Here is a 19,722-nt window from a genome sequence, read left to right as displayed (position 1 = left end):
TTGTGTTAAAAAGTCATATGTGTATATACAATATAATTTTATGTAATAAATAACTATTCAACAAATATATACAACAAATTATTGTATAATCTACAGAAGCAAGTTTTCACTTGTACTGTTAATCTCTTGGGTTTTCTTATATACAAACAAAAAAAATGTGCTTTAAAAACACGAATCTTGTTTCTTCTTCCCAATGCTTGATTACATATCATTTAATTTTTTTTTTTTTGTGCTGAATGCAGAAAGTGTATCGAGTGCAGCTGCACGAAGTAGAGCAGAATAGAACGTTTCGAGACTGCCTGAAGCTCTGATTACAAGTCTTCAGAAGTTTCAGCTGTCCTGAAGATTGCACCTGATTGAACTACCTGTGTCGAAAAAAAAGAGCGAAATTTCAGAAGAAATTCTTGAAAATTCGTTTCGATGGATTTTCGATAAAAGGGAAGATTTTTTTTTTTTTGTAAACGAAATTACTCCGGACATAAGAAGAGAGTTCGGCAAGAGGAATCTGCTGTTATGTACACACATGCGGAAATAGTAATTGAAGATCACACACATAACTGCGTGACACATTGGATCCATGTAACAGGATTTCTAACCTACTATTTGGCCAGTTTGAAATCTAGTTTCGTCAAGGAATTTGCGGCGCGCGAACAATTCTATCGCAGAGACTTTCCTGCTGATGTCAACGAATTCAAGACGATTGGCGCAACTTGTCTCCGCTTGTCTCATTCTTCCTTCCCGAATAGACCCGAACGAAAACGAGCACTGTTGAAGAATAAAAGGAAGGAAAGAGACAGAAAGGGAGTTGTTGAAGAATGGCGTTCGCATGGCGCATGGCGAATCCTGATGAGAACAGTCTACGTTTTAGCCGATCAACGACTTCCTCAGGGACGATATCGAGATAGGCAAGACCATAAATAACGTGCGTGGACGCCGTTGACTGGTACATGCCAAAGGAACCGGTTTGACCCGATCAGAGATCGTTACATTTATACATAGAGGCTACTTCTGAACAAACGGAAAGTCGCAAGGTGAAAGTAAAACTCGCCTTAGAAAATACACGAGAGAGCGAATGAACACTGTTAAGAAGCTCGTCTCCTTCGCCGCGCTTGACAATCTTTTCGTAAACGCAGTTTACGAGGATTGATCAAGAAATCATGGTTTCGTTAACGCTCTTCGTCGTCAAACATGCCAATGTCATCACGCACAGCGTGGTGCGTCAACTAACCTAATTTGCGGTCGCGACCTCGGACTCTGTTATCATCGACGACGCGACAGTGTAGTTGGGTGGAACGATGTGTTCTTCGGTGAACGTGAATCTCTTCACGATGGCTCCTATAGATAGGTGGGACAATGCCTGTAGATTGTGTTCGGAGGAAAAGAACGAGATGTTGCCCATTTTTGGTGATGAAGGCATGCAACGCAGAGTGGTGCACAAACTGCGCGCCTGTTTGCCAGTATTAGTTTATAAAACTGATCCGTTGCCCAAGCAGATTTGCCAGTTTTGCGCAGCTAGGCTGGACGATGCTTATCAATTTAGAGAGTATTGCCTGAATATCTACAGGAGTATGCAGGCTGTATTGCTGAGGTACAAGAAGATTGAATCTGTACAGACTTTTTTCAACGCAATGAAGAACTCACCGGATCCATGTCAGGTTTGTTGATTAAAATAATTTTACTTTAGAAATCAAATTTGTGACCCTTGTGAATATCAATAAACAAATTTATTGCTAGTTTATTGTAATTGTTGTTATTTTAAATATTTAGTCACAGCTTTGCAAGGAGAAGTCAAGAGCTCCACCTCCATTAGTTCCTTTATCAATTGCCATGTCTCTTGATGAGTCAGTGAATTCTGTAAACCAAATTACTCAACATCAACTTCAAAGCACTGGCATGGAAGCCCTGTCTGAACTACCATGTGAGGTAGAGATCAAGGAGATGAATGCAGATACAATTTTGAATACTGAAACTGCTGTTTATGAACCACCGCATAAAAAACTCAAATACTTAGAAATACTTGACATAGGTTTACAACCAAAAACAGAGACTGTTTCTATGTCTGATGCAGAAGAAGAAACAGTTTCCAAGGCAGAACATTCGACAAAAAAAGAAGAGAAGCGGACTAGTATTTTGGAACAAGTATTGACTGGTAATTTAACAATGAATAATCATCAGAAACTGCAACCTAAAGCAAAATTAACATCTGAATGGTGGTGCTCACCTTGCAACAATTATTACAAGTAAGTAGTGACATTCTGTAACGTTTCAAGATTATCCCAAAATTTGTTCAATAACCAAGATTTAATTTTAGAACGAAAGACAGTCTAATGAAACACATGCAATTAGACTGTCCACGTATATATACTTGTAGAAAATGTTCTTTATCTTTTGATTCCGTCGAAGTTTTGGCGAAGCATGAAGCTAGTAATCATTTACAAGTCAAAGTAGATTTTGTTGGCAACTTGAAAGATTGTCATCAGTGCGACCGACAATTTGCGAGTTGGGAAATGTTAAGACAGCATAGATTACGAGATCATATCGCCGAATTAACCGAGATTGGAACTAACACGTGGTGTTCACTGTGCAATAGGTGATCACTAGTGATAACTTGAGAGATACATCTTAAAACAATTTGTTTTACATTTGTTTTTTTGTTTTACATATTTTATATTTAAACACATGTATATGTTTATAGATTCTTTCCTACTATAGAGAGTTATAAAAGTCACAAGCAATTACATCAAACCAATGAAAATTTAGTCCCGCAAAAACTGCAATCCGCAGAATCTGCATTTTCATCAACATCAAAGATAGCGGATAATCCGAAAGAAGGTAAAAGAGAAGAACACTTCTATGAAAGTGTGAAGTCTCTTACATGTCCCACCTGTGGAAAGGTATAAAAAAATATACACACATACATTTAAAATAGAATCTTATATGTGCTTCCTAAATTCTTGTATGATTATTTTTTCTTACAACGTTCATTTCAGGTTTGCACTCAGCAAAGTGCGTTGTCAAATCATATGCGCACTCACGAGCCAAAAAGACATAAATGCGAGATTTGTGGCCGGACATTTGGACTTTTTATACGCTTAGCGGCTCACAGAATGGCCGAGCATAATCAGCAGCCGACAATGTCGGCAATCGAGCAAGAAGAAGCATTAAATGCGGAAAGGGAAGCGAGAGAAGCTCGGAATCGTGGTATCAAGAATAAATCCTACGAGGTTTGTATTTTGTAGAAGTTTAATCGATTAATTCTACAACAAAATCTATCCACATTTTAGTGTTAATCAAAATTGAACTCGTTGAAATCCATAAATTTCTCATTTAAATTGTGAAATTATTTTATTCTCTTATTTAGCTAATGGAGAAGAACGATATTTTGGCGGAAGACGAGTCTTCAAAGCGTAATTCTAAGAACGTAGCAAGATGTGGCATTTGTCTACAGTGGTTCAGCGATCACACGACAATGTTAACGCATCTTCAGACACACTCGGATACTTATTCCCATAAGAGTTTTTCTTGTCATGTATGTAAAAAGTCATTTAAGGATCATAGCACGCTGTTAAGACACGAAGTAAGGTTTTAAATCAAATTTTTATCTCAATTTCATTCATTTATTTGGATCTTAAAGTAAAATCTGTGATTTTCAATCGATATAGGCAAGTCACAATAAACGTCCATCTCTCGATTATGTTCCACTGTACACATCTAATGTCGGAAACAAATTGCTTACGGAGAAAACTCATCAAACGGCACACACGGTGGATAAGACTTATCATTGCGCAAAGTGTAATAAAATCTTTTTCAAAGAAATGTCATTCCTTGCTCATCAATGTACAGGTGAACCACCTCATGCAAATGTAGCCACTGCCAAACCTGTACAGAAGACGTCGTCTCACAGTAATAATAAGAAATACAAGTGTTCCAAATGTGAGGCGTCATTCTTAACTTCGCAGTCCCGTAATGCTCATATGAGAATACACGTCGACAACTCGCACGGCAATACGGTATGTAGTTACGTGACGCGATAATGTGATTCATACTAAAAATAAAAACACTGAGACGTTGTGACCTTGCGTTTTAGGCACAGATACCGGAGATAAAGTTTGAAACAGACGATCAAGAAATGCCAAAATTGTGTCCGGAAACATTAGCGGAGTACAATGTGACCCCTATTGAGCCAAAAATTGAAATTAACGAGCAAAGTACACCTCCGCCTCTTAAACGAACTTTAATTAAAACCGCTAGCGGGTAAGAAAATGTTTGAGATATATTTGCAATATATTTTGACTTATTTATATTATAATACAGTATTTATAATACATTTATTTTTTTTTTAGATATCGATGCGGTGTGTGTCAATCACCATTCGTGTCTAGGGAGTTAGCAGTAGCACATTTGAGGTCTGCACATCCCGTGATACCGTATCAGTGCCCTTATTGTAAAAAACGCTTCACGACGCAGTACATTTTTACCCATCACATTAAAACGGAACATCCCGACGAACCCGAGAAATAGAGATCGTTCGAAACTTTGAGTTGGAGTCGATAGGACGAAATTTATATCACAATATGTGCCTCGTATTTACTGTACCATGAGAATATTAAAAAAAAACACACAAAAAACAAAAAAAAAAAACAAGTAACACGTCGATTTTCAGCAATCAACTGTTCTCAAACGAAGACTTTCTTAGTGCATATTTGCAAATACTGAGGTGTCTTACGCGAGGCTATTGATATTAGTACTTACACTGAACGTGCCTGTATAAGTGCTTTGTTTTAGTGTTATACAAAGAGTTCGCGATATAAATTATATTTGTAAATAGTACGAAGAATAAGGCAGTTCTAGAGTGACGGTAATGCGGATTTTAAGCCCTGTGACAGAGAGGTTTGTGTAAATAAATTTTATTAATCATTTAATAAACACTTGGTTACACACGTATTTTACATTTAGATTTAAGCCGTTATTCAAAGTTATATTGTTGTTAATAACTCGTGGCTATAATTACATAATTCTTATATTTGATATAACACACGCAGTTACATAATCATCATATTTTCGATCTTACGTAGTGTTAAGTAAAAAATTCAAACACATTCGCAAGTTAAATTAAACACACATTTTTGTACATTTTTTAAAATCTCAATTACGTTCACTCTAAAATTGTTTATAGCAAAATGACATAATTCAATTTTCTGATGCCATTGTAAGTTATCTCTTGCGTTTTTAAAACTTAACACTCTTCTCTGTATTGCGATATTAGAGAGAGAAAGATTATTAAGGAGTTTAGAATGTTTAATCATGTGTTAAAATACATTCCCTTTTTTAAAACACACTTGCTTGTATCTACGTCTTATTTCGTGTAACAATTTTATATAACAATTCTTGCTCGACATCTTTTAAACGCCGAGGGTGAAATCGTTGTGAAATTTCAGACTGGCAACGAGATACCGTATAATTTAAGTACCACTGTCTTTATAGAAATTTATTTTATATACGTATATTGCTTATGTCATCTACAATAAACTATTACCGAAGAACTATTCTTATCTCGTAAAATAAAAACGATTGTTGTACCAGTTGTATAATTTTTCAAAATTTTTAGTTTCGAGAATCGTACACACACATGTAGATATCAGCAAGAAAATTGTTTACAGATTTCTCCATACATATATATGTTTTTTTTTTTTTTATTCTTTGTTTATTGATTTTTATCGTTTGTCATTTAATTTCTCAGTTCTTCGAGTGTCAACGTAGAATTGCAAAGAAGCGAAACGAAAGATTGCAAATAGCGTACCATGGCGAATCTTTCGCGATTTCGATACGGATGAAGTTCGTTCCGACACGTCGTCCACGAGCGGGGATGTGCGTCTTACAGCAAACCGGCAGCATGAGGGAGGCGACGGGGATGAAAAAGAGATGGAGGAGAGACGGCGTGTGTGCACCATCGACGAATGCATCGGCGCGCGGCGGGCGCATCGCAGGGAGTCCAGAGAGGGTGGATCTGCCGCATAGTGGTGCCGATACATATAGAGTTGCCGAGGGATACTCGGCGACTCGCACGGGTGTCGCACGTCAGTTGCTATGCATCCGGGTGCGGTGGTGAACGCGGCGTGCGACCCGAGAGCAGCGAACCACCACCGTCGTTCCTAGTTCGCGTGCGCTCGCTCTCTCAGGACACCGGTCGCGACGACGAGACGAAGAACACACGCGCCCCGGTCGCTCACTGCCGAAAAATCCTTCTCACCCCGGACGACGACGACGACGACGACGACGACGACGACAGCTACAACGGCGGGAACGCCTTCCATGCGGGCTCGACGCGATTAAAAAAAACATTCTTCCGAGCACAAGCACGCACATGGTCCGACGATCTCTACCATGATCGCGAATCAAGCCGCGCCGATCATCGGCTTTCTCGTCTTTCTTGTCCTGGCGGCCACTTTCGATCGCGGTGAGTTGTCGATCGAACTCGCGGCGATATCGCGACTCGTTTTTCTGGAACGACGACAACTTTTTTTTTTTCCCGTCCACCGGAAAAGCGATCGATCTTCCTGCGGAGCGCGATTGCGTGCGAAACTGCGAATTTAGATCTTCGCGGAAGATCAAAACCGACATAATGACAAAAAAACGTCCGATACCGCGATCAGACGTTTTTACCCAGCGCGACTCTCACGTTTCCTTTGTATGTTTGACTTAAAAATGACGTAAATAGTGAAAAAAAAAAAAACGTGTAAGAGAAAAAGTCTTATTTGAGAGAAAATATATTTGAAGTTACACTTTCACATAGCGAGAGACACTCACGAGAGCTGTTATGTAACTGCATCATCGGTTTGTTGCAAGCGTGTTTTCAAGCATTTAAATAATTTAACAATTATTTTAAAAATGTATTTGTCCACAAACAAATTGTCTCGAGAATTTTATTTTTGAATTTTCACAGAAATGTTGTGATTTTTTTGTTTGTTATAAGAGAAGCACATTTTTTTTTTTTTAGAGAAATATACATTTGTGTAATGTTTTTTTGTGTTTTGCAGACGTTTAAAAAAGCAAGTAGAAAATCGGAGAGAGAAGTTTAAGTTAAGAAAAAACGAGATCTCTTTGCGTGAGCTCGAAGAAGACTTTTTCGTTAATTTAATTTTTGTCACATATATTATTTTTAATATAAATTACAATTTGCCATTCACGAATATATTTCACCGTGTCCGAAAGCGCGCGAACGATCGATAACACGAGCTCATGTACTTTATTCACAAGTGAGGAAATGAGTCGTATACATCACGGCGCAATGCGGCGTAGAGATGATGGCAGGGAAAGTTGTCGTCGTATACGGAATCGTCTAGACAGAGGAAGACGAAGTCAGAACGCGGAGATTGGGAAAAACTCGGGAAATAAGAAAATTTGAAAGGCGTTAAACATTATTTTGATCAAATCAATATCTAAATACTAAATTCTCTCTCAAAGCGAGTCGGATAATTTGTGAAAACAGGTCTCAGAAAGATCTAATCTGGCAAAAATACAGATCAGATCTTATCGAACAAGTTGTATCTTCAATTGTTACTTAACGCGTATGAAAGTTACATAACTTCAATTATGTATAGCACCGTAGTTCGTTTCACTTTGCAAATTCTTAAAATTATTTTTTAATTGACTTTAATTCCCTGCTATTTTAACTCTCGCGAGAATTATAAAACTGAATGAGATTACATATCTCGCAAATATCGCGAAGAAACAATTTTAAGAATATAAATCGATATTCTCTTCTCTCATTATATAAACCTCATTGATATTAATAACATCTCGAAGAGTCGAGATTTGGATTTTCAAGAGAATCGATTTTAACTCTTCTTTTTTTTTTTTTTTTACGTTTTTTCTCGTCCGTCTTGTTCGATCGCGTGGTTCCCGTGCGCAAAGCAAAAATTTTACTTAACAATAATCGCACGCGGTATTATGGCCGGTGCGACACCGATCGACACGAATTCCTACAACGGTAGCACTTGTGGTACTTCAGCACACCGGATCATGAAAATGTGCATACGCGTTTGTCGAATCGAATCCTATTACAATGGAAAATATTACAATAACTGTGCGTCCTTCATTTTATTATATTTATTTATTTAAAACACGATTAATCTTGTAAAAACTATGTCGCTCGAAACAAATGAAAAAAAAAGTGGCAGTCGTTTCAACGATTTCCCGTAAATGTTTCTCAATAATGCAGACAATTTATCTGCGATTTAGTAATTAATTGATCGATTACGAGAAAACGCAGTTTTCTATACGAAAATTAATTTAATTTACGCACGGCCCGATTTCGTTCGTTCAGCATTAAATTCGAACAAACTGGCGAGCCTCGATTCGCACTTCTCTCTTGTCGACGTTGTCGATATACATCCGGCGACTACGGAAAAGTAGTGTCGTTTCCGGGAAACGGCTAAGGCTGCGCAATAGATATTCGTATTCCCGGGCATGTGATTAACGCTATCGCTTATCTTCTTAACGAACATCCTCTCTGCGAGTTGATGACGTAAGTTTCCTCCCCGCGGGAGCGCAAAGGTTAAAGGTGAAAGTTTTCAGGGAAACCGGCAATGACGTAACTCGCACCGTCGACGGGTCGACGAGCAAATTTAATCAAAGATGCGACCGGTAACGGTTGGTCACTTCGACCTCGTCTCGCTGTTTGTTTTGATGTTGAAATTGCGCTTCCAATTTGCAAATCTAACAATATCGACTCGATTGCCGATACGCGACACAGATGTGCGTCGCGAGTCGTTCGATGATTTCTTTCGTTTGCCGATCGTGTAAGAATTGCCGGTGTGAGGATCGACCGGCAATTCGCGTTCAGAATACCTCGGATAAGCGCGCTATATCCGACAATTTGTTGAAAATTAGGATACCGTCTACCGAAAGTCGCCGTCGTGAGGGTTATCGAGCGACCCACTTTCTCCTTCTCCACAACCCCTTTCCTCTTCTCACTTACTCCCTTTCTAATCGCTCCTTTTTTCTTTCCCAATTTTTACATTCGCAATATGGTTTTTTTTATAGAACTTTAAATTGTTTCGATTGAAAAAAATCAAATTATCGATATTATTCGAAACGTTTTGTTTGCCATCTACTTTGTTTTCCTCGCATATTGAACGAATTCGGATTTTCTTTTCCTCAATTTTATGTTCGAAGAAACAATCGCATTTCTCATTCAGCGCAAGTAAATAGATTATTAAAATAATGATTAAAAAATAATGAAATTTATATATAAATATAGCACAGAAGTTCGAAAAGCGTCGTAAAAATTAAAGAAAAAAGACGGCTAAAGTGATTTAGACATCTCTCAGGACATCTTTTGAGATATTTCTCGGATTTTTGTGCTATCTGGATATGGTTCGACTTGGCAATTGATACGAAAAAAAATAAGTGGGAGGACAAAACTAGGTGATTAAGACAAAATTCAACTCGATCCACATTTTCTCTCTCTCTCTCTCTCTCTCTCTCTCTCTTTATTCGCTTTCGTCCCATATAGCTGTAAATTTTGGATTCTTCTCATCGATCTGCAACACGAGACAGCTGAGTGTAGGTCATCGCGTGCCTTGTCTCGTTGTTCGATATCAGCTGGCGCCGTATCAGCCTAGTTTCGTGGTCGTGGGATGCAACGAGTGTGCATGTAGCGTTGTTACGTCACACACAGAAGGGCGAGACGACGTGAACCAGACCTTCCTCAATCGACACGCTCTAATCCCTCTGGCCCGGCTGAAACGTCTATTGAACTTGTCATAAAAAAATTTGTCATCAAAACTAATAATTCTCTTAAATAAATATTCTGCTCTTCTAACTTTGTGTTTTAACGTTATCGTCCGCAATCTTTTTAATTGCGTACGAACAAGTTTAAACACGATCTCTTTTCTTTTTTTCTTTCAGGTGAAGCGATAATATGTTACCAGTGCAACAGCGAGTACGATCCGAGGTGTGGCGACCCGTTCGACTCGTATTCTTTGGGAACTGTCAACTGCAGTTTTCAGCCTCGCCTGGAGCACCTCAGCCACTTAGAACCTACTATTTGCCGGAAAATCAGTCAAAGAGGTGATTCTATACGTATTTTCAAAAATCCGCTTCCACAACGCTCACATGATTAAGATAAGTGTGGAATAAACTTTGTTCAAATATCAGAAATAACATTTTGACTAGAGAGAAGACACTTTAAATCGCATAATGTTTGCAGTGGAATATGAAATTTTTGCACACTTATTTATTCCGAAAAAGTCGTCAATCCTGAAGGATGTTTGAGTTTGATCGTCAGCGTTTATTTTCAGCAAGTGGAATCACAGATGACATCATCTCGCGCGATCGAGCAACATATTGCCAGCCATGTATTTCGTTTACTTTTTCTTTTTTTCCAGTGTATGGCAAGGTGAGAGTCGTCCGGAGCTGCGGCTACATCGCAGACGAGTCGAAGGACGACGGCATGTGCCTTATGAGGTCCGGCACCCACGACGTGCGCGCGGAATACTGCTCATGCACCGGTGATCTGTGCAACTCCGTCGAGAGTCTCCGCACGCCGTCCTTACTGCCACTGGCGTCCCTCCTGACCGCCGTTCTGGCGACACCAAATCTGCTATTGTCGTGCTCGTTCGCGCCGCCTCGTACCTCTCTCTCAATAGCCTAAACATTTCTGCCTAATTAATTTAAAAAATTTGAATCACACACCTCAAAAGAGAATCAACGTTAGCAAACCGTCGTCGCGCGCCGCACGGACCGTTCGTATACACCAGATATTATTGTATTCGCGCGATCGCTTCTTCGCCGCCATTGTCGATCGGTTGTCGATCGATTGTCAATTTCTCTCGTTAGGATTATTATTAAATACATCATGACAAAACAAAAAAAAAAAAAAAACGCTCACGCGCTCCAAGAGAAAAAAATCCACGACGAAGCTTCGTTGTTTTTCGAGAAAGATAATGTAACGCTGTTATCATACGTTTTCAGTCTATATCGTATTATTGTGTAACTTTAATAACTTTGGCCTAATTAAATATCGCGTCAGATTGTAATGATGATATACGTATTTTTGCGCTATCAATATGAAAAAAAAAAAAACTTCAAACAATAACTTCTTCCAATAATTGAGAAGAAACCCCGATGTGATCCCCTAACTAACTCTCTCTGCGGTAAAATAATCAGCGGTAAATAAATAAATAAATATAACCAGAAACGAACGAAGTTCAACCGATACGATAAAGTCTCGCGAGACGCTGTGTGTGTAAAAAAAAAATTCTTCTTAGAGAAATCTTTGAGAATCCCATAGCTAAGTAAAATTGGAGATTATAGATTACAAATTCAGCGAACGGTCCGGAAATAATAGCCGGATTATTATGTAGCGTAAACGGTGATAACTGCCAGATGCGCGAGGACGACAATTCAGTGTAGTACACATATCTTCGCGAGAAAAAAAATAAAAGAAAAAAAAAATTAACACACGGCCTCCGCGTAAAAAAAAAAAAAAAAAAAAAAAAGAGTTCAGTCACCGATCTCTCGTGTCGTTTCACGTCTGATATCGCACTTGTCGCGCGAATATAACTTCGGCTGTGCTGATTCAGCTGTCGGACAGAGAATATTTTTTGCACGAGTAGATTGAGAGGAATCGATTAGAAATCTCGCGTTCTGTAAACCTATTTTTTTTTTTCTACACTGATATATTCGCAATTTTTGAAATTACTTGGAAACGTTCTTCTTCAATAAAAATAAAAAACAAAAACAAAAAAAAACTGTCAAATTTTTGTAATCGATTAGTTTTCGAACACACTTGTCGACACCACAGCTCTTCTTTACGGAAGGCGTTTCTATCGATTTCTGTTAATTTGCTTACTTTTGTACAGGAACGACCGACAGAGTTTGATACTGAGACGAGTGCGCTATCAAAATGAAAAGAAGAAAAACAAAAAAATCGTAGAAAAAGCCACGCATCTTACGAGAGTTTTTATTTATAAATTAGTGAAACGAGGAGAGTCTCTCTCTCACACGGTAAAATATAATTAAACAAAGTAGCGGCATCGCGACACATTTCGCACCCCGCCTGCTACCGCTGAACATGTATGTGCGTCGAATGAACATGTGTGTGCATGTGTTTGCGTGCGTAACACAAATACACAGTTACAAGTTACACAAATACACAAGTACACAGTTACTATGTGTATGTGTGTGCGCGCACGCGAAGTTGTAAAAAAAAAAAAAAAAAAAAAGAAGTACATAAGTATATATTTTGTTGTCGGAACTACAAGCCGAAATGGAATTGCACGCGCGCGAGATCGACAGTTCTGCTTATTTTTAGAAATGCAAAATGTCACATAGCGTTTGCGGTGAAAAAAACAAAAAGAAAAAAAAATAAAATAAAAGACAGGATCTTAACGTTGTTGTTACGATAATAAAGCGGACTATGTAAAGAAAGAACGGGGATATATAACATATCGACGATAAAAACCGAGAGATAAAAACCTCGCATTTATAAGTTCTACGGTAAGGGTTGAAAATCCGCCATCGCGTCCAATACGATTGTTCCGCAGAACTATGCAATATTTTAAGTGCAGGTGTAAGCCATGTAAAAGACCCGAGTCACCTGAGCGTACAATAACCGCCGTTCGTATGCGTATGTGTGTATGTGTGTGCATGTGTGTATGTGCGCGCGCTGATATGTATGCGCAATAAAAAAAAAAAAAAAATTGTAAGTGTGACGCTAAACTCAAATAGCTCAATTAATAGGGCCGGTTGTTGCACTTTCGGGTAATAAATGTATGTCCGCTAATTTGTCTAACAGATAGAACACAAAAATTTCTTTATCTCTTTTTAGATCGCGTAAACACACTGACCGTTAAGATTTAATTAGTTGATTATCTAATTAGATGACCGACCGATTTGAAATGAAACCGGCCCTTAAATAATTTGTTGTTGCTCCTTGACTGGCGGTCAACAGAGATGAGAGGGTAATTAATAATAAATAGATATTATAATGATGACAGCAACACGCGGTGTCGTCGAACGAGCAATAACGCGAGGAAGTAGAACGATTTATTGACAAAAAAAATCTAGGTAAAGTAGAAAGAGAGAGAGAGAGAGAGAGAGAGAGAGAGAGAGAGAGAGAGAGAGAAAGAGATAGAAAGAGAGAGAGAAAGAGAGAGAGAGAGAGAGAAAGCGCTTTATCAACGTAAACAAAAAAAATAAACAATACGTCACAAAAAGTAGTCTTACAAAAAAGATCGTCACTACTGCTGCTGTCACCACCGGTCGTCGCCATTATTGCCATTAAATACAATCGCTATTAATTACTTATTGCCACCACTACTATTATTATTAATTATTATTATTATTATTATAGTTGATTGTTAGTATATTGACCTGTTGTTATAAATAATAACGCTGGTAATTATCATTAGAGCGCGAATGGCAACAACCGTAACAACCATATGATCGGTAAGCGTGAGATAAAGGGAAATAAAAGACAGTGAGAGAAATGAGGGAGAAACCGGGGATGGAGGAAAAGAGACAATTCAAATTTTAACGCCATCAAAGATTTATAAATTAACGCAATAAATCACATTTATTTTAGTATCGAGACGTAGATGAGATATATGTATATATATATGTATATATATATATTCGCCTTTTGCTCCCAACGTTCTCTTTCATTTCCCCTGTCGCTTCGAGAGAAGTAAATACGATTTTATTCGATCTCGTTTGAGATACGGCTCCATACAGTTGCGAGAAATGCGGAAGTTCTTTGTTGTTGAGAGATGACTGACTTTGCGTTCTTTTGATAGACGTTCGGAAGGAAAAAAAAACAGTCGCGCCATTTGCAGAAAAGATGTGAAATTAAGAAAATAATCCTTTTCCCGAGGTGTGTCTCACAAAGAAATTATTAAATGTTCCACAATATCGCGTGCAACACTTTCTAAACAGTATTAAAAACAATACTATTACAGTATTAAAAGTATTATTAAGCACACACACATATTGATAAGAGAAAAAATCCGCTTACGATAAGACAGAAAATCAACAATCGATGTCATACGTTTGAACGTTATTTTTTTTTTAGCTATCATCAAATGGATTTCAATCGATTAAAAATCTCTCGCGCGTTTAACAAGTCTCTCTTTTTTAACGGTTGCAAAACGTGTTCTATTTCCGCCAGCTATTTTTTAACGATGTCAACAAGTAATGTAACAATTATTCAGATTTCTCGTTCCTTCGTCTGCTCAAAGAAAAGTATTGCCAACACTTATACGTTACAAGAGAATGTGATATTCTATTGAGAACTAAAAAACACATGCTGCCATATTAGGTACATCGACTTGAAGAAAAAAAAAAAACGCTGCCACATCTTAAAAATCGCGGCACACAATCGTATGTCATCACACTCACACCCATACACACACACACACACAATATTGTTGTAAAATAAAGTATCACACATATATGTATATAAATATCTGTGTTAATAGAGTTCAAGATTTTAACAATAGTTATCAAGGTTTTCTAGTTCTAAGGCAACACTGTTCTCAACGCCAACACAACGCTTCGGAATAACATATTGCATCGATTGTGAGACTCTAATAGCAATAAAAATGTTTTGAAGGACAGAAAAAAGAAAAAATGAGAAAAGGAGTTGCGTTGTACTGTGAGATTTTTCGCACGGGCGGCTCTTGTTTCGCGGTGATTGTATATCAAAAGAATGCTTACGTCAAGTCTCATCGAATCTGTTCGTAATGCTCATCGTCAGTGACATTACAATATCATATATTATGTACAGAGAAAGAGAGAAAGAGAGAGAGAGAGAAAGAGAGATTAAAAGAGAGAGTATTCTGCCAATAATAAAGTGTTGAACAATTAACAAGAGTGTCTTGTATTTTTTTTAAATCTTTGTCGCAATTGTTGTTTCGACGAGATATCCGCGATAGAATTCTTTAAAGCGCGAGTTGAATAAATTTCACGCGCAGATGTGAACAGGTAGGTGTAGAAAACTCACTTTCACACATATACATAATTTTATTGCAATTTATATATATTATATATATTATATATTATATTCATACGAATGACTCTCGCGTAGTTAAAAAACATTTACAAAAAAATTACCTACAAAAGTTATACTATTTGCATTACAAAGTTATTAGTTCACTTATATACGTATTTTTACGTATTTTTTGTTTTAGTTGGCTTTTTAGATGGATTTATATTAAAAAGGCACTGAATCAAAGAAATCTTCTTACTGATAGGAAGACAGCATATTCCGTTAAAGTTTTTTTTTTTTCACCTCTTTTTTTTAAATGCAGAGCAGAGAGTAAATTAAACTTGAAAACAAAATCTTTAAAAACGCTCAACTTTTTCTTTTTGTAAATAATAATACTTCGGTCAAAAAAATGCATAAACTTTAATACTGCAGTTACGACACACACGCGATACGAACAGTCTTTCGGGTAGTGTGTCGCGATGAAAATTAAGTAACTGCTACACAAGTGTGCTAGTAAAAAAAAGCGTATATATATTTTTAAATTTTTATCTGCGTTCGAAAACTTCTTGACAGACATTCGAATATTCATTTTTGTTTCAAACAAAGATTCGAAACACTTAAAAAAAAAAACTGATCACTTTTATAACTCGGACTAAACATCACAAAAGAAAAATCAGTTCTTTTCTCTAACAACATTTTTTAAGTGAACTATCTGACAAATCTATTTCCAGACTAACGTGTAAACAAAAACCAAAAAAAGTGTACATAAATCAAGTCTGGTTCTAAGAAGAATTAGCGTTGTGCCTGTACATTTATATTTAACTTACTAAACTATTAGTGATGCGGTTTTTATTCAGTCAGAAGGTAACATGTTTAAAATTGATTCTGATGTGAATCATCAGAAGTACTTACAGTATTTTTATGCACCATTAGTTCTCCAGTGTGAAACAGGAAAGACTAAAGTCTAACACGACAAAAAAACTTACTCAAACTCGTGGAATGACTATTAGTTGTAAATCACATTAGTATCAAATGCATCGATTATATCAATATACAAGAAACAGTGATAATGCAGGATATCCAAATTTTTTCACGTTACGTTCATTTTTACATTAATGACATATCCTTTTAGTAAAAATTTAAAGTTTCGGTTTTGCCTTAAAAAAATTCGATCGAAGGAGATAAATCACTTATTTTTTTTTTTTTATAATTTGGTCTCTTCTCGGATGTTAAACGTGTGTCTACGAACTTACCTAATATTCGTAATAATTAAACGGAATATATATTACAAAGCAACAGATGAAAAACCCGCGTCCTTCGTATATTTGAAACATATCGAGTCTTGAAATGCTAAGTGTCCGAGAGTATCGTGTCGATTGGTGCCTTCTTTTCTTCCAACGCGAGCGGAGTGACTAGTTGCATGTTAACCGATATATACAAGGGATAAGTTAGCTGCCTATCGAGGCACATTATTTCGTGCTGAAAAAAAATGCGCTGATTCAAAAATGAAATACATCCCGTCATACATTACAAATACATAAATCATCCGTAAGTGTTACTTACTTCTGTATTTCTCTTTAAACGTAGTCTTCGCATGCCCGAATTTTGGACGTGCTTCACCTGACGTTGTTCGTCCAATGAAAATAGACAGACCCTGTTCGAAAAATTGTCACATTATCTGCCGTTATCTCATCTAATCCGAAATGATGAGAATTGAAACGCGTAAATTTTAATACTTACTTTATTAAAATTTTGTGTTCTTTATGATTGGCTTTAATGTGCTCCGAGTCTACTCTGTGATTTCTCTCGATGCGCAATGTGGTGTTATCTAAACTCATTAGTAAGTCCAGTCCGTAGTGAAATGCCTTCCATCTCCAAATATGTTCGCCTGGCTTTTCGACACATCTACCGCAGCGAAAACATTCCTTTGAAAATTCTTCTTCTGTCATTTGTTCCGGACTGAAAAAAAAACAAACATTAGTTTCCAAAGTCACGTACATGCTTAAAAAAATAAAAACTTGTAATATTTACCCTCTATCTTTATTCCCATCGACTCTTAATAAATGAAGCCATTGCTCTCTATAAGCATCATGTAACCAACTTGGTGGTATTAAATTATCACTATATAAGATTTTGTCATCTTGTTCGTGCAACAATAAATATTTCATTCTTAGTGCCATGAAAGGTGCTGCGTAATCTTTGCCTTCTTCAGTCGTTAAAAACGGTTCTGTCCATTTGTGATTTTTAAAATATTCATCAATATTTAATGTTTCCTCGTAATCTTGGGTATGTGCAAACAACCTAATGTAATAAGTTGTGTGATTAGCAGCTTTGTCATTTTTTGAGCTAATTGTAAATAAATATAAATACATCGAAGGCATTTTGATAAATTACCATACACGTAACATCATGTATATACAAAACTCTGTTTGCAAAACTACTAAATCGGGACTGGCAACTAATTCTTCCATTAAGTCCGGTGCGATTTGCTTCAAAAAGGACGGATGTCGCCATCCGTAACTCAACAAATTCACTTCCAGCCAACGTTTTGCAGCTGCTTTAACATTAGGCACGCCATATGACACAGCTGCGTTATAATATGGCACAACAGTTTCGCTATTTGTGGTTTCTATCATGATGTCTGCACACTCATCTATTAAGCCTTGCAATTGAAACAGAGTGGATGTGGCCAGAATGGAAACAACTTCTTTTGGTTCCAAATTGACTTCGTCTTGATAGAGAGAGCCCAAAACTACAGACAATGCTGAAATATTACAAAATATTAACATTTCGCGCAATGTAAAAATTGACCTGATGTGCAATTAGATTCACACAAGCGCAATTCTTACAATTCATTGTAATATTTGGATCTGTGATTTCAACTTTAATGACTTTCTCATTGGCCTCTCTCCAGGAACCAGAAAACATACTAGCAAAATATGGACTCTAAATAGAAAAAAGAATATAATTTACATTAGAATGTTTTGAATTAGAATTTACCAATTAATCAAAAGCATCATTTATTTACATTAGATACAACATAATTTTTTTAAATCATAATACTTCACAGAATATAAAACAAGAATTCTTTCTTGTCAAAATTATCATAAAATCTGAATTCTAAATGTGACTGTGTCAAGGAAAGTTCAGAGATGAAAACGAGAACAGGAATGAGTCATACCTGACTGATATAAACTTTGTGTAATCTCCATGCTCTTCCAAGTATGAGAACAGTTATGTCACTGCCTTTCTCCTCTTGGAACAGAGTTTTGTATATGTACTGTGCCGTCGTGAGCAATTTTCTCCTGCAATACGCAACGATAACATAAAAATTCATAGAACGCATTTACATATTTGTTTTTTTTAATGAAACGTAAACGTTGTTGCGTGTCCGACGTGCGCGCGTATCGTTCTGGACAGACAAGAATATGCTTCGATATGAAAATGACCGCGAGCAATCTTACTTTTTTGGCGTTTGAAGTGTTCGCTCGATGTACTCGGACTCCGAGTCGTTGTCGTACTCCTCGATGTATTTACGTTTGCATCCTCGATACACATGCACGGCCGTATTTGACATCGACGCGATTCTGCTCGCGTAGCCACCCATCTCGTTGATTGACAAACAATTCTCTCGAGAAAAATTCTTTTTTCACAATCAGCCGTGGCAAACACAGTGGCTTGCAGACGGAATCACGCGTTTCAATTAACTTTTGACGCCGTTGTCGTCGTCTCAGCCAAGGCCGAGTAGGAAGTTGCTGTGTATAACATGAAGCGCACATCAAAAACTTAAATGTGAACTATACAGTGAACTTCCTTATCAATAATTGATCGTATTGATCACTAACATATCGACAGTCTGTAAGATAAGTTGACACACTTATCGACATTCAATCAGTCGCGTGTCGATAAGTGTGTCAACTTATCTTACAGACTGTCGATATGTTAGCGATCAACACGATCAATTATCGATAAGAAAGTTCACTGTGTGGGACATACTTTCTAGTTCCTGATGTGCGCTTCATGTTATACACCTCAACTTCCTGCAAAAGCTCGAATATATATATGCTCGAACACAATTATTTGCTTCATCGCACGAGAAGTATTTTAACACGCGCACACACGTTTGCGTGCTTGATAAATTTAATATCTGATTTATTAAAATTCTTTGTTCAATTTTAATTAACGCACAATTATTAGCGTCAATATTACTAAATTAATGTAAATTTACAATAGTAAATTTGTGCTTTGAATCTGTCTCTCTGTATGATACGGATACTGCAGATAGTGTTACATTTATCCGCACGATATACACGTGCGACAAGTAATTATAGAACTAATATTACAAAGACTATTCAAATATTTTACATTTTTATGTTTAACAAAAATGGTACAGCGATCAATTTTTTTTATTACACTGATATTAACTTATTTATTTATAAAAGTATATATATTTACTAAGTTATTAAATTATACTTTTTATATTGAATTGAGTTACACATCTTAAAAAAATTTATGTTTATTGAAAAGTTTTGCTGGCAACTCTTTCAGGCTTTTGTTTAAAAAAATAACAGTTTTATTACACGCGCACACGTGTCAATATCTAAATATTACACGATAATAAAATACGTTTATTATGTCACGAGATCTGGAACGTTTTAATTAAAAATACCATCGTCGCAACGACGCGGATAAAAACAAAACACATTGCTTAATTAATTGCACCTCTAAAA

General features: G+C 36.9%; 3 protein-coding genes across 4 annotated transcripts; 2 read left to right on the top strand and 1 right to left on the bottom strand.

Moving 5' to 3' along the window:
* The first annotated feature begins 358 nt into the window (after positions 1 to 358).
* Positions 359 to 4,641, top strand: LOC109854468 (zinc finger protein 91-like). Its single transcript, XM_020427578.1, has 9 exons — positions 359 to 1,655; positions 1,768 to 2,240; positions 2,312 to 2,590; positions 2,696 to 2,894; positions 2,991 to 3,224; positions 3,362 to 3,577; positions 3,663 to 4,010; positions 4,088 to 4,254; positions 4,344 to 4,641. Exons 1-9 carry the CDS (start codon positions 1,296 to 1,298, stop codon positions 4,519 to 4,521), a joined length of 2,454 nt encoding a protein of 817 aa, XP_020283167.1. The 5' UTR covers positions 359 to 1,295; the 3' UTR covers positions 4,522 to 4,641.
* Positions 4,642 to 5,693: 1,052 nt separating this feature from the next.
* On the top strand, positions 5,694 to 12,230 carry LOC109853336 (protein quiver-like). The gene is made up of 3 exons (XM_020425337.1): positions 5,694 to 6,457; positions 9,913 to 10,074; positions 10,392 to 12,230. Exons 1-3 carry the CDS (start codon positions 6,385 to 6,387, stop codon positions 10,655 to 10,657), a joined length of 501 nt encoding a protein of 166 aa, XP_020280926.1. The 5' UTR covers positions 5,694 to 6,384; the 3' UTR covers positions 10,658 to 12,230.
* A 2,836-nt stretch (positions 12,231 to 15,066) lies between these two features.
* Positions 15,067 to 18,752, bottom strand: LOC109853326 (protein germ cell-less). Of its 2 annotated transcripts, none has more exons than XM_020425314.1 (8): positions 18,457 to 18,752; positions 18,174 to 18,297; positions 17,842 to 17,938; positions 17,387 to 17,756; positions 17,024 to 17,293; positions 16,733 to 16,951; positions 16,556 to 16,646; positions 15,067 to 16,486 (listed from the first exon to the last, which is right to left on the bottom strand). In XM_020425314.1, exons 1-8 carry the CDS (start codon positions 18,597 to 18,599, stop codon positions 16,343 to 16,345), a joined length of 1,458 nt encoding a protein of 485 aa, XP_020280903.1. In that variant the 5' UTR covers positions 18,600 to 18,752; the 3' UTR covers positions 15,067 to 16,342. The 2 variants fall into 2 exon arrangements, with proteins under 2 accessions (XP_020280903.1, XP_020280911.1); XM_020425322.1 differs by having other exon boundaries at positions 15,067 to 16,471.
* Positions 18,753 to 19,722: the final 970 nt, after the last annotated feature.

This window comes from Pseudomyrmex gracilis, unplaced genomic scaffold (genome assembly GCF_002006095.1).
Source record: "Pseudomyrmex gracilis isolate BER0280 unplaced genomic scaffold, ASM200609v1 scaffold_2, whole genome shotgun sequence".
Lineage (NCBI taxonomy): Eukaryota > Metazoa > Arthropoda > Insecta > Hymenoptera > Formicidae > Pseudomyrmex > Pseudomyrmex gracilis.
Note: the sequence above shows the minus strand (reverse complement) of the source record. Positions and strands in the feature narration are given on the sequence as shown.

What these genes read in the sequence shown, in the direction of transcription:
- LOC109854468 (XM_020427578.1), top strand. Translation starts at nt 1,296, where the DNA reads ATGTGTTCTTCGGTGAACGTGAATCTCTTCACGATGGCTCCTATAGAT. An exon ending in CCTTGCAACAATTATTACAA is followed by an intron (nt 2,241 to 2,311) that starts GTAAGTAGTGAC and finishes ATTTAATTTTAG; the next exon opens with AACGAAAGACAGTCTAATGA. An exon ending in TTAATTAAAACCGCTAGCGG is followed by an intron (nt 4,255 to 4,343) that starts GTAAGAAAATGT and finishes TTTTTTTTTTAG; the next exon opens with ATATCGATGCGGTGTGTGTC.
- LOC109853326 (XM_020425314.1), bottom strand. Translation starts at nt 18,599, where the DNA reads ATGGGTGGCTACGCGAGCAGAATCGCGTCGATGTCAAATACGGCCGTG. An exon ending in ACACTTCAAACGCCAAAAAA is followed by an intron (nt 18,298 to 18,456) that starts GTAAGATTGCTC and finishes TGCGTATTGCAG; the next exon opens with GAGAAAATTGCTCACGACGG. An exon ending in TCCAAATATTACAATGAATT is followed by an intron (nt 17,757 to 17,841) that starts GTAAGAATTGCG and finishes GTAATATTTCAG; the next exon opens with CATTGTCTGTAGTTTTGGGC.
- LOC109853336 (XM_020425337.1), top strand. Translation starts at nt 6,385, where the DNA reads ATGATCGCGAATCAAGCCGCGCCGATCATCGGCTTTCTCGTCTTTCTT. An exon ending in GGCGGCCACTTTCGATCGCG is followed by an intron (nt 6,458 to 9,912) that starts GTGAGTTGTCGA and finishes TTTTTCTTTCAG; the next exon opens with GTGAAGCGATAATATGTTAC. An exon ending in CCGGAAAATCAGTCAAAGAG is followed by an intron (nt 10,075 to 10,391) that starts GTGATTCTATAC and finishes CTTTTTTTCCAG; the next exon opens with TGTATGGCAAGGTGAGAGTC.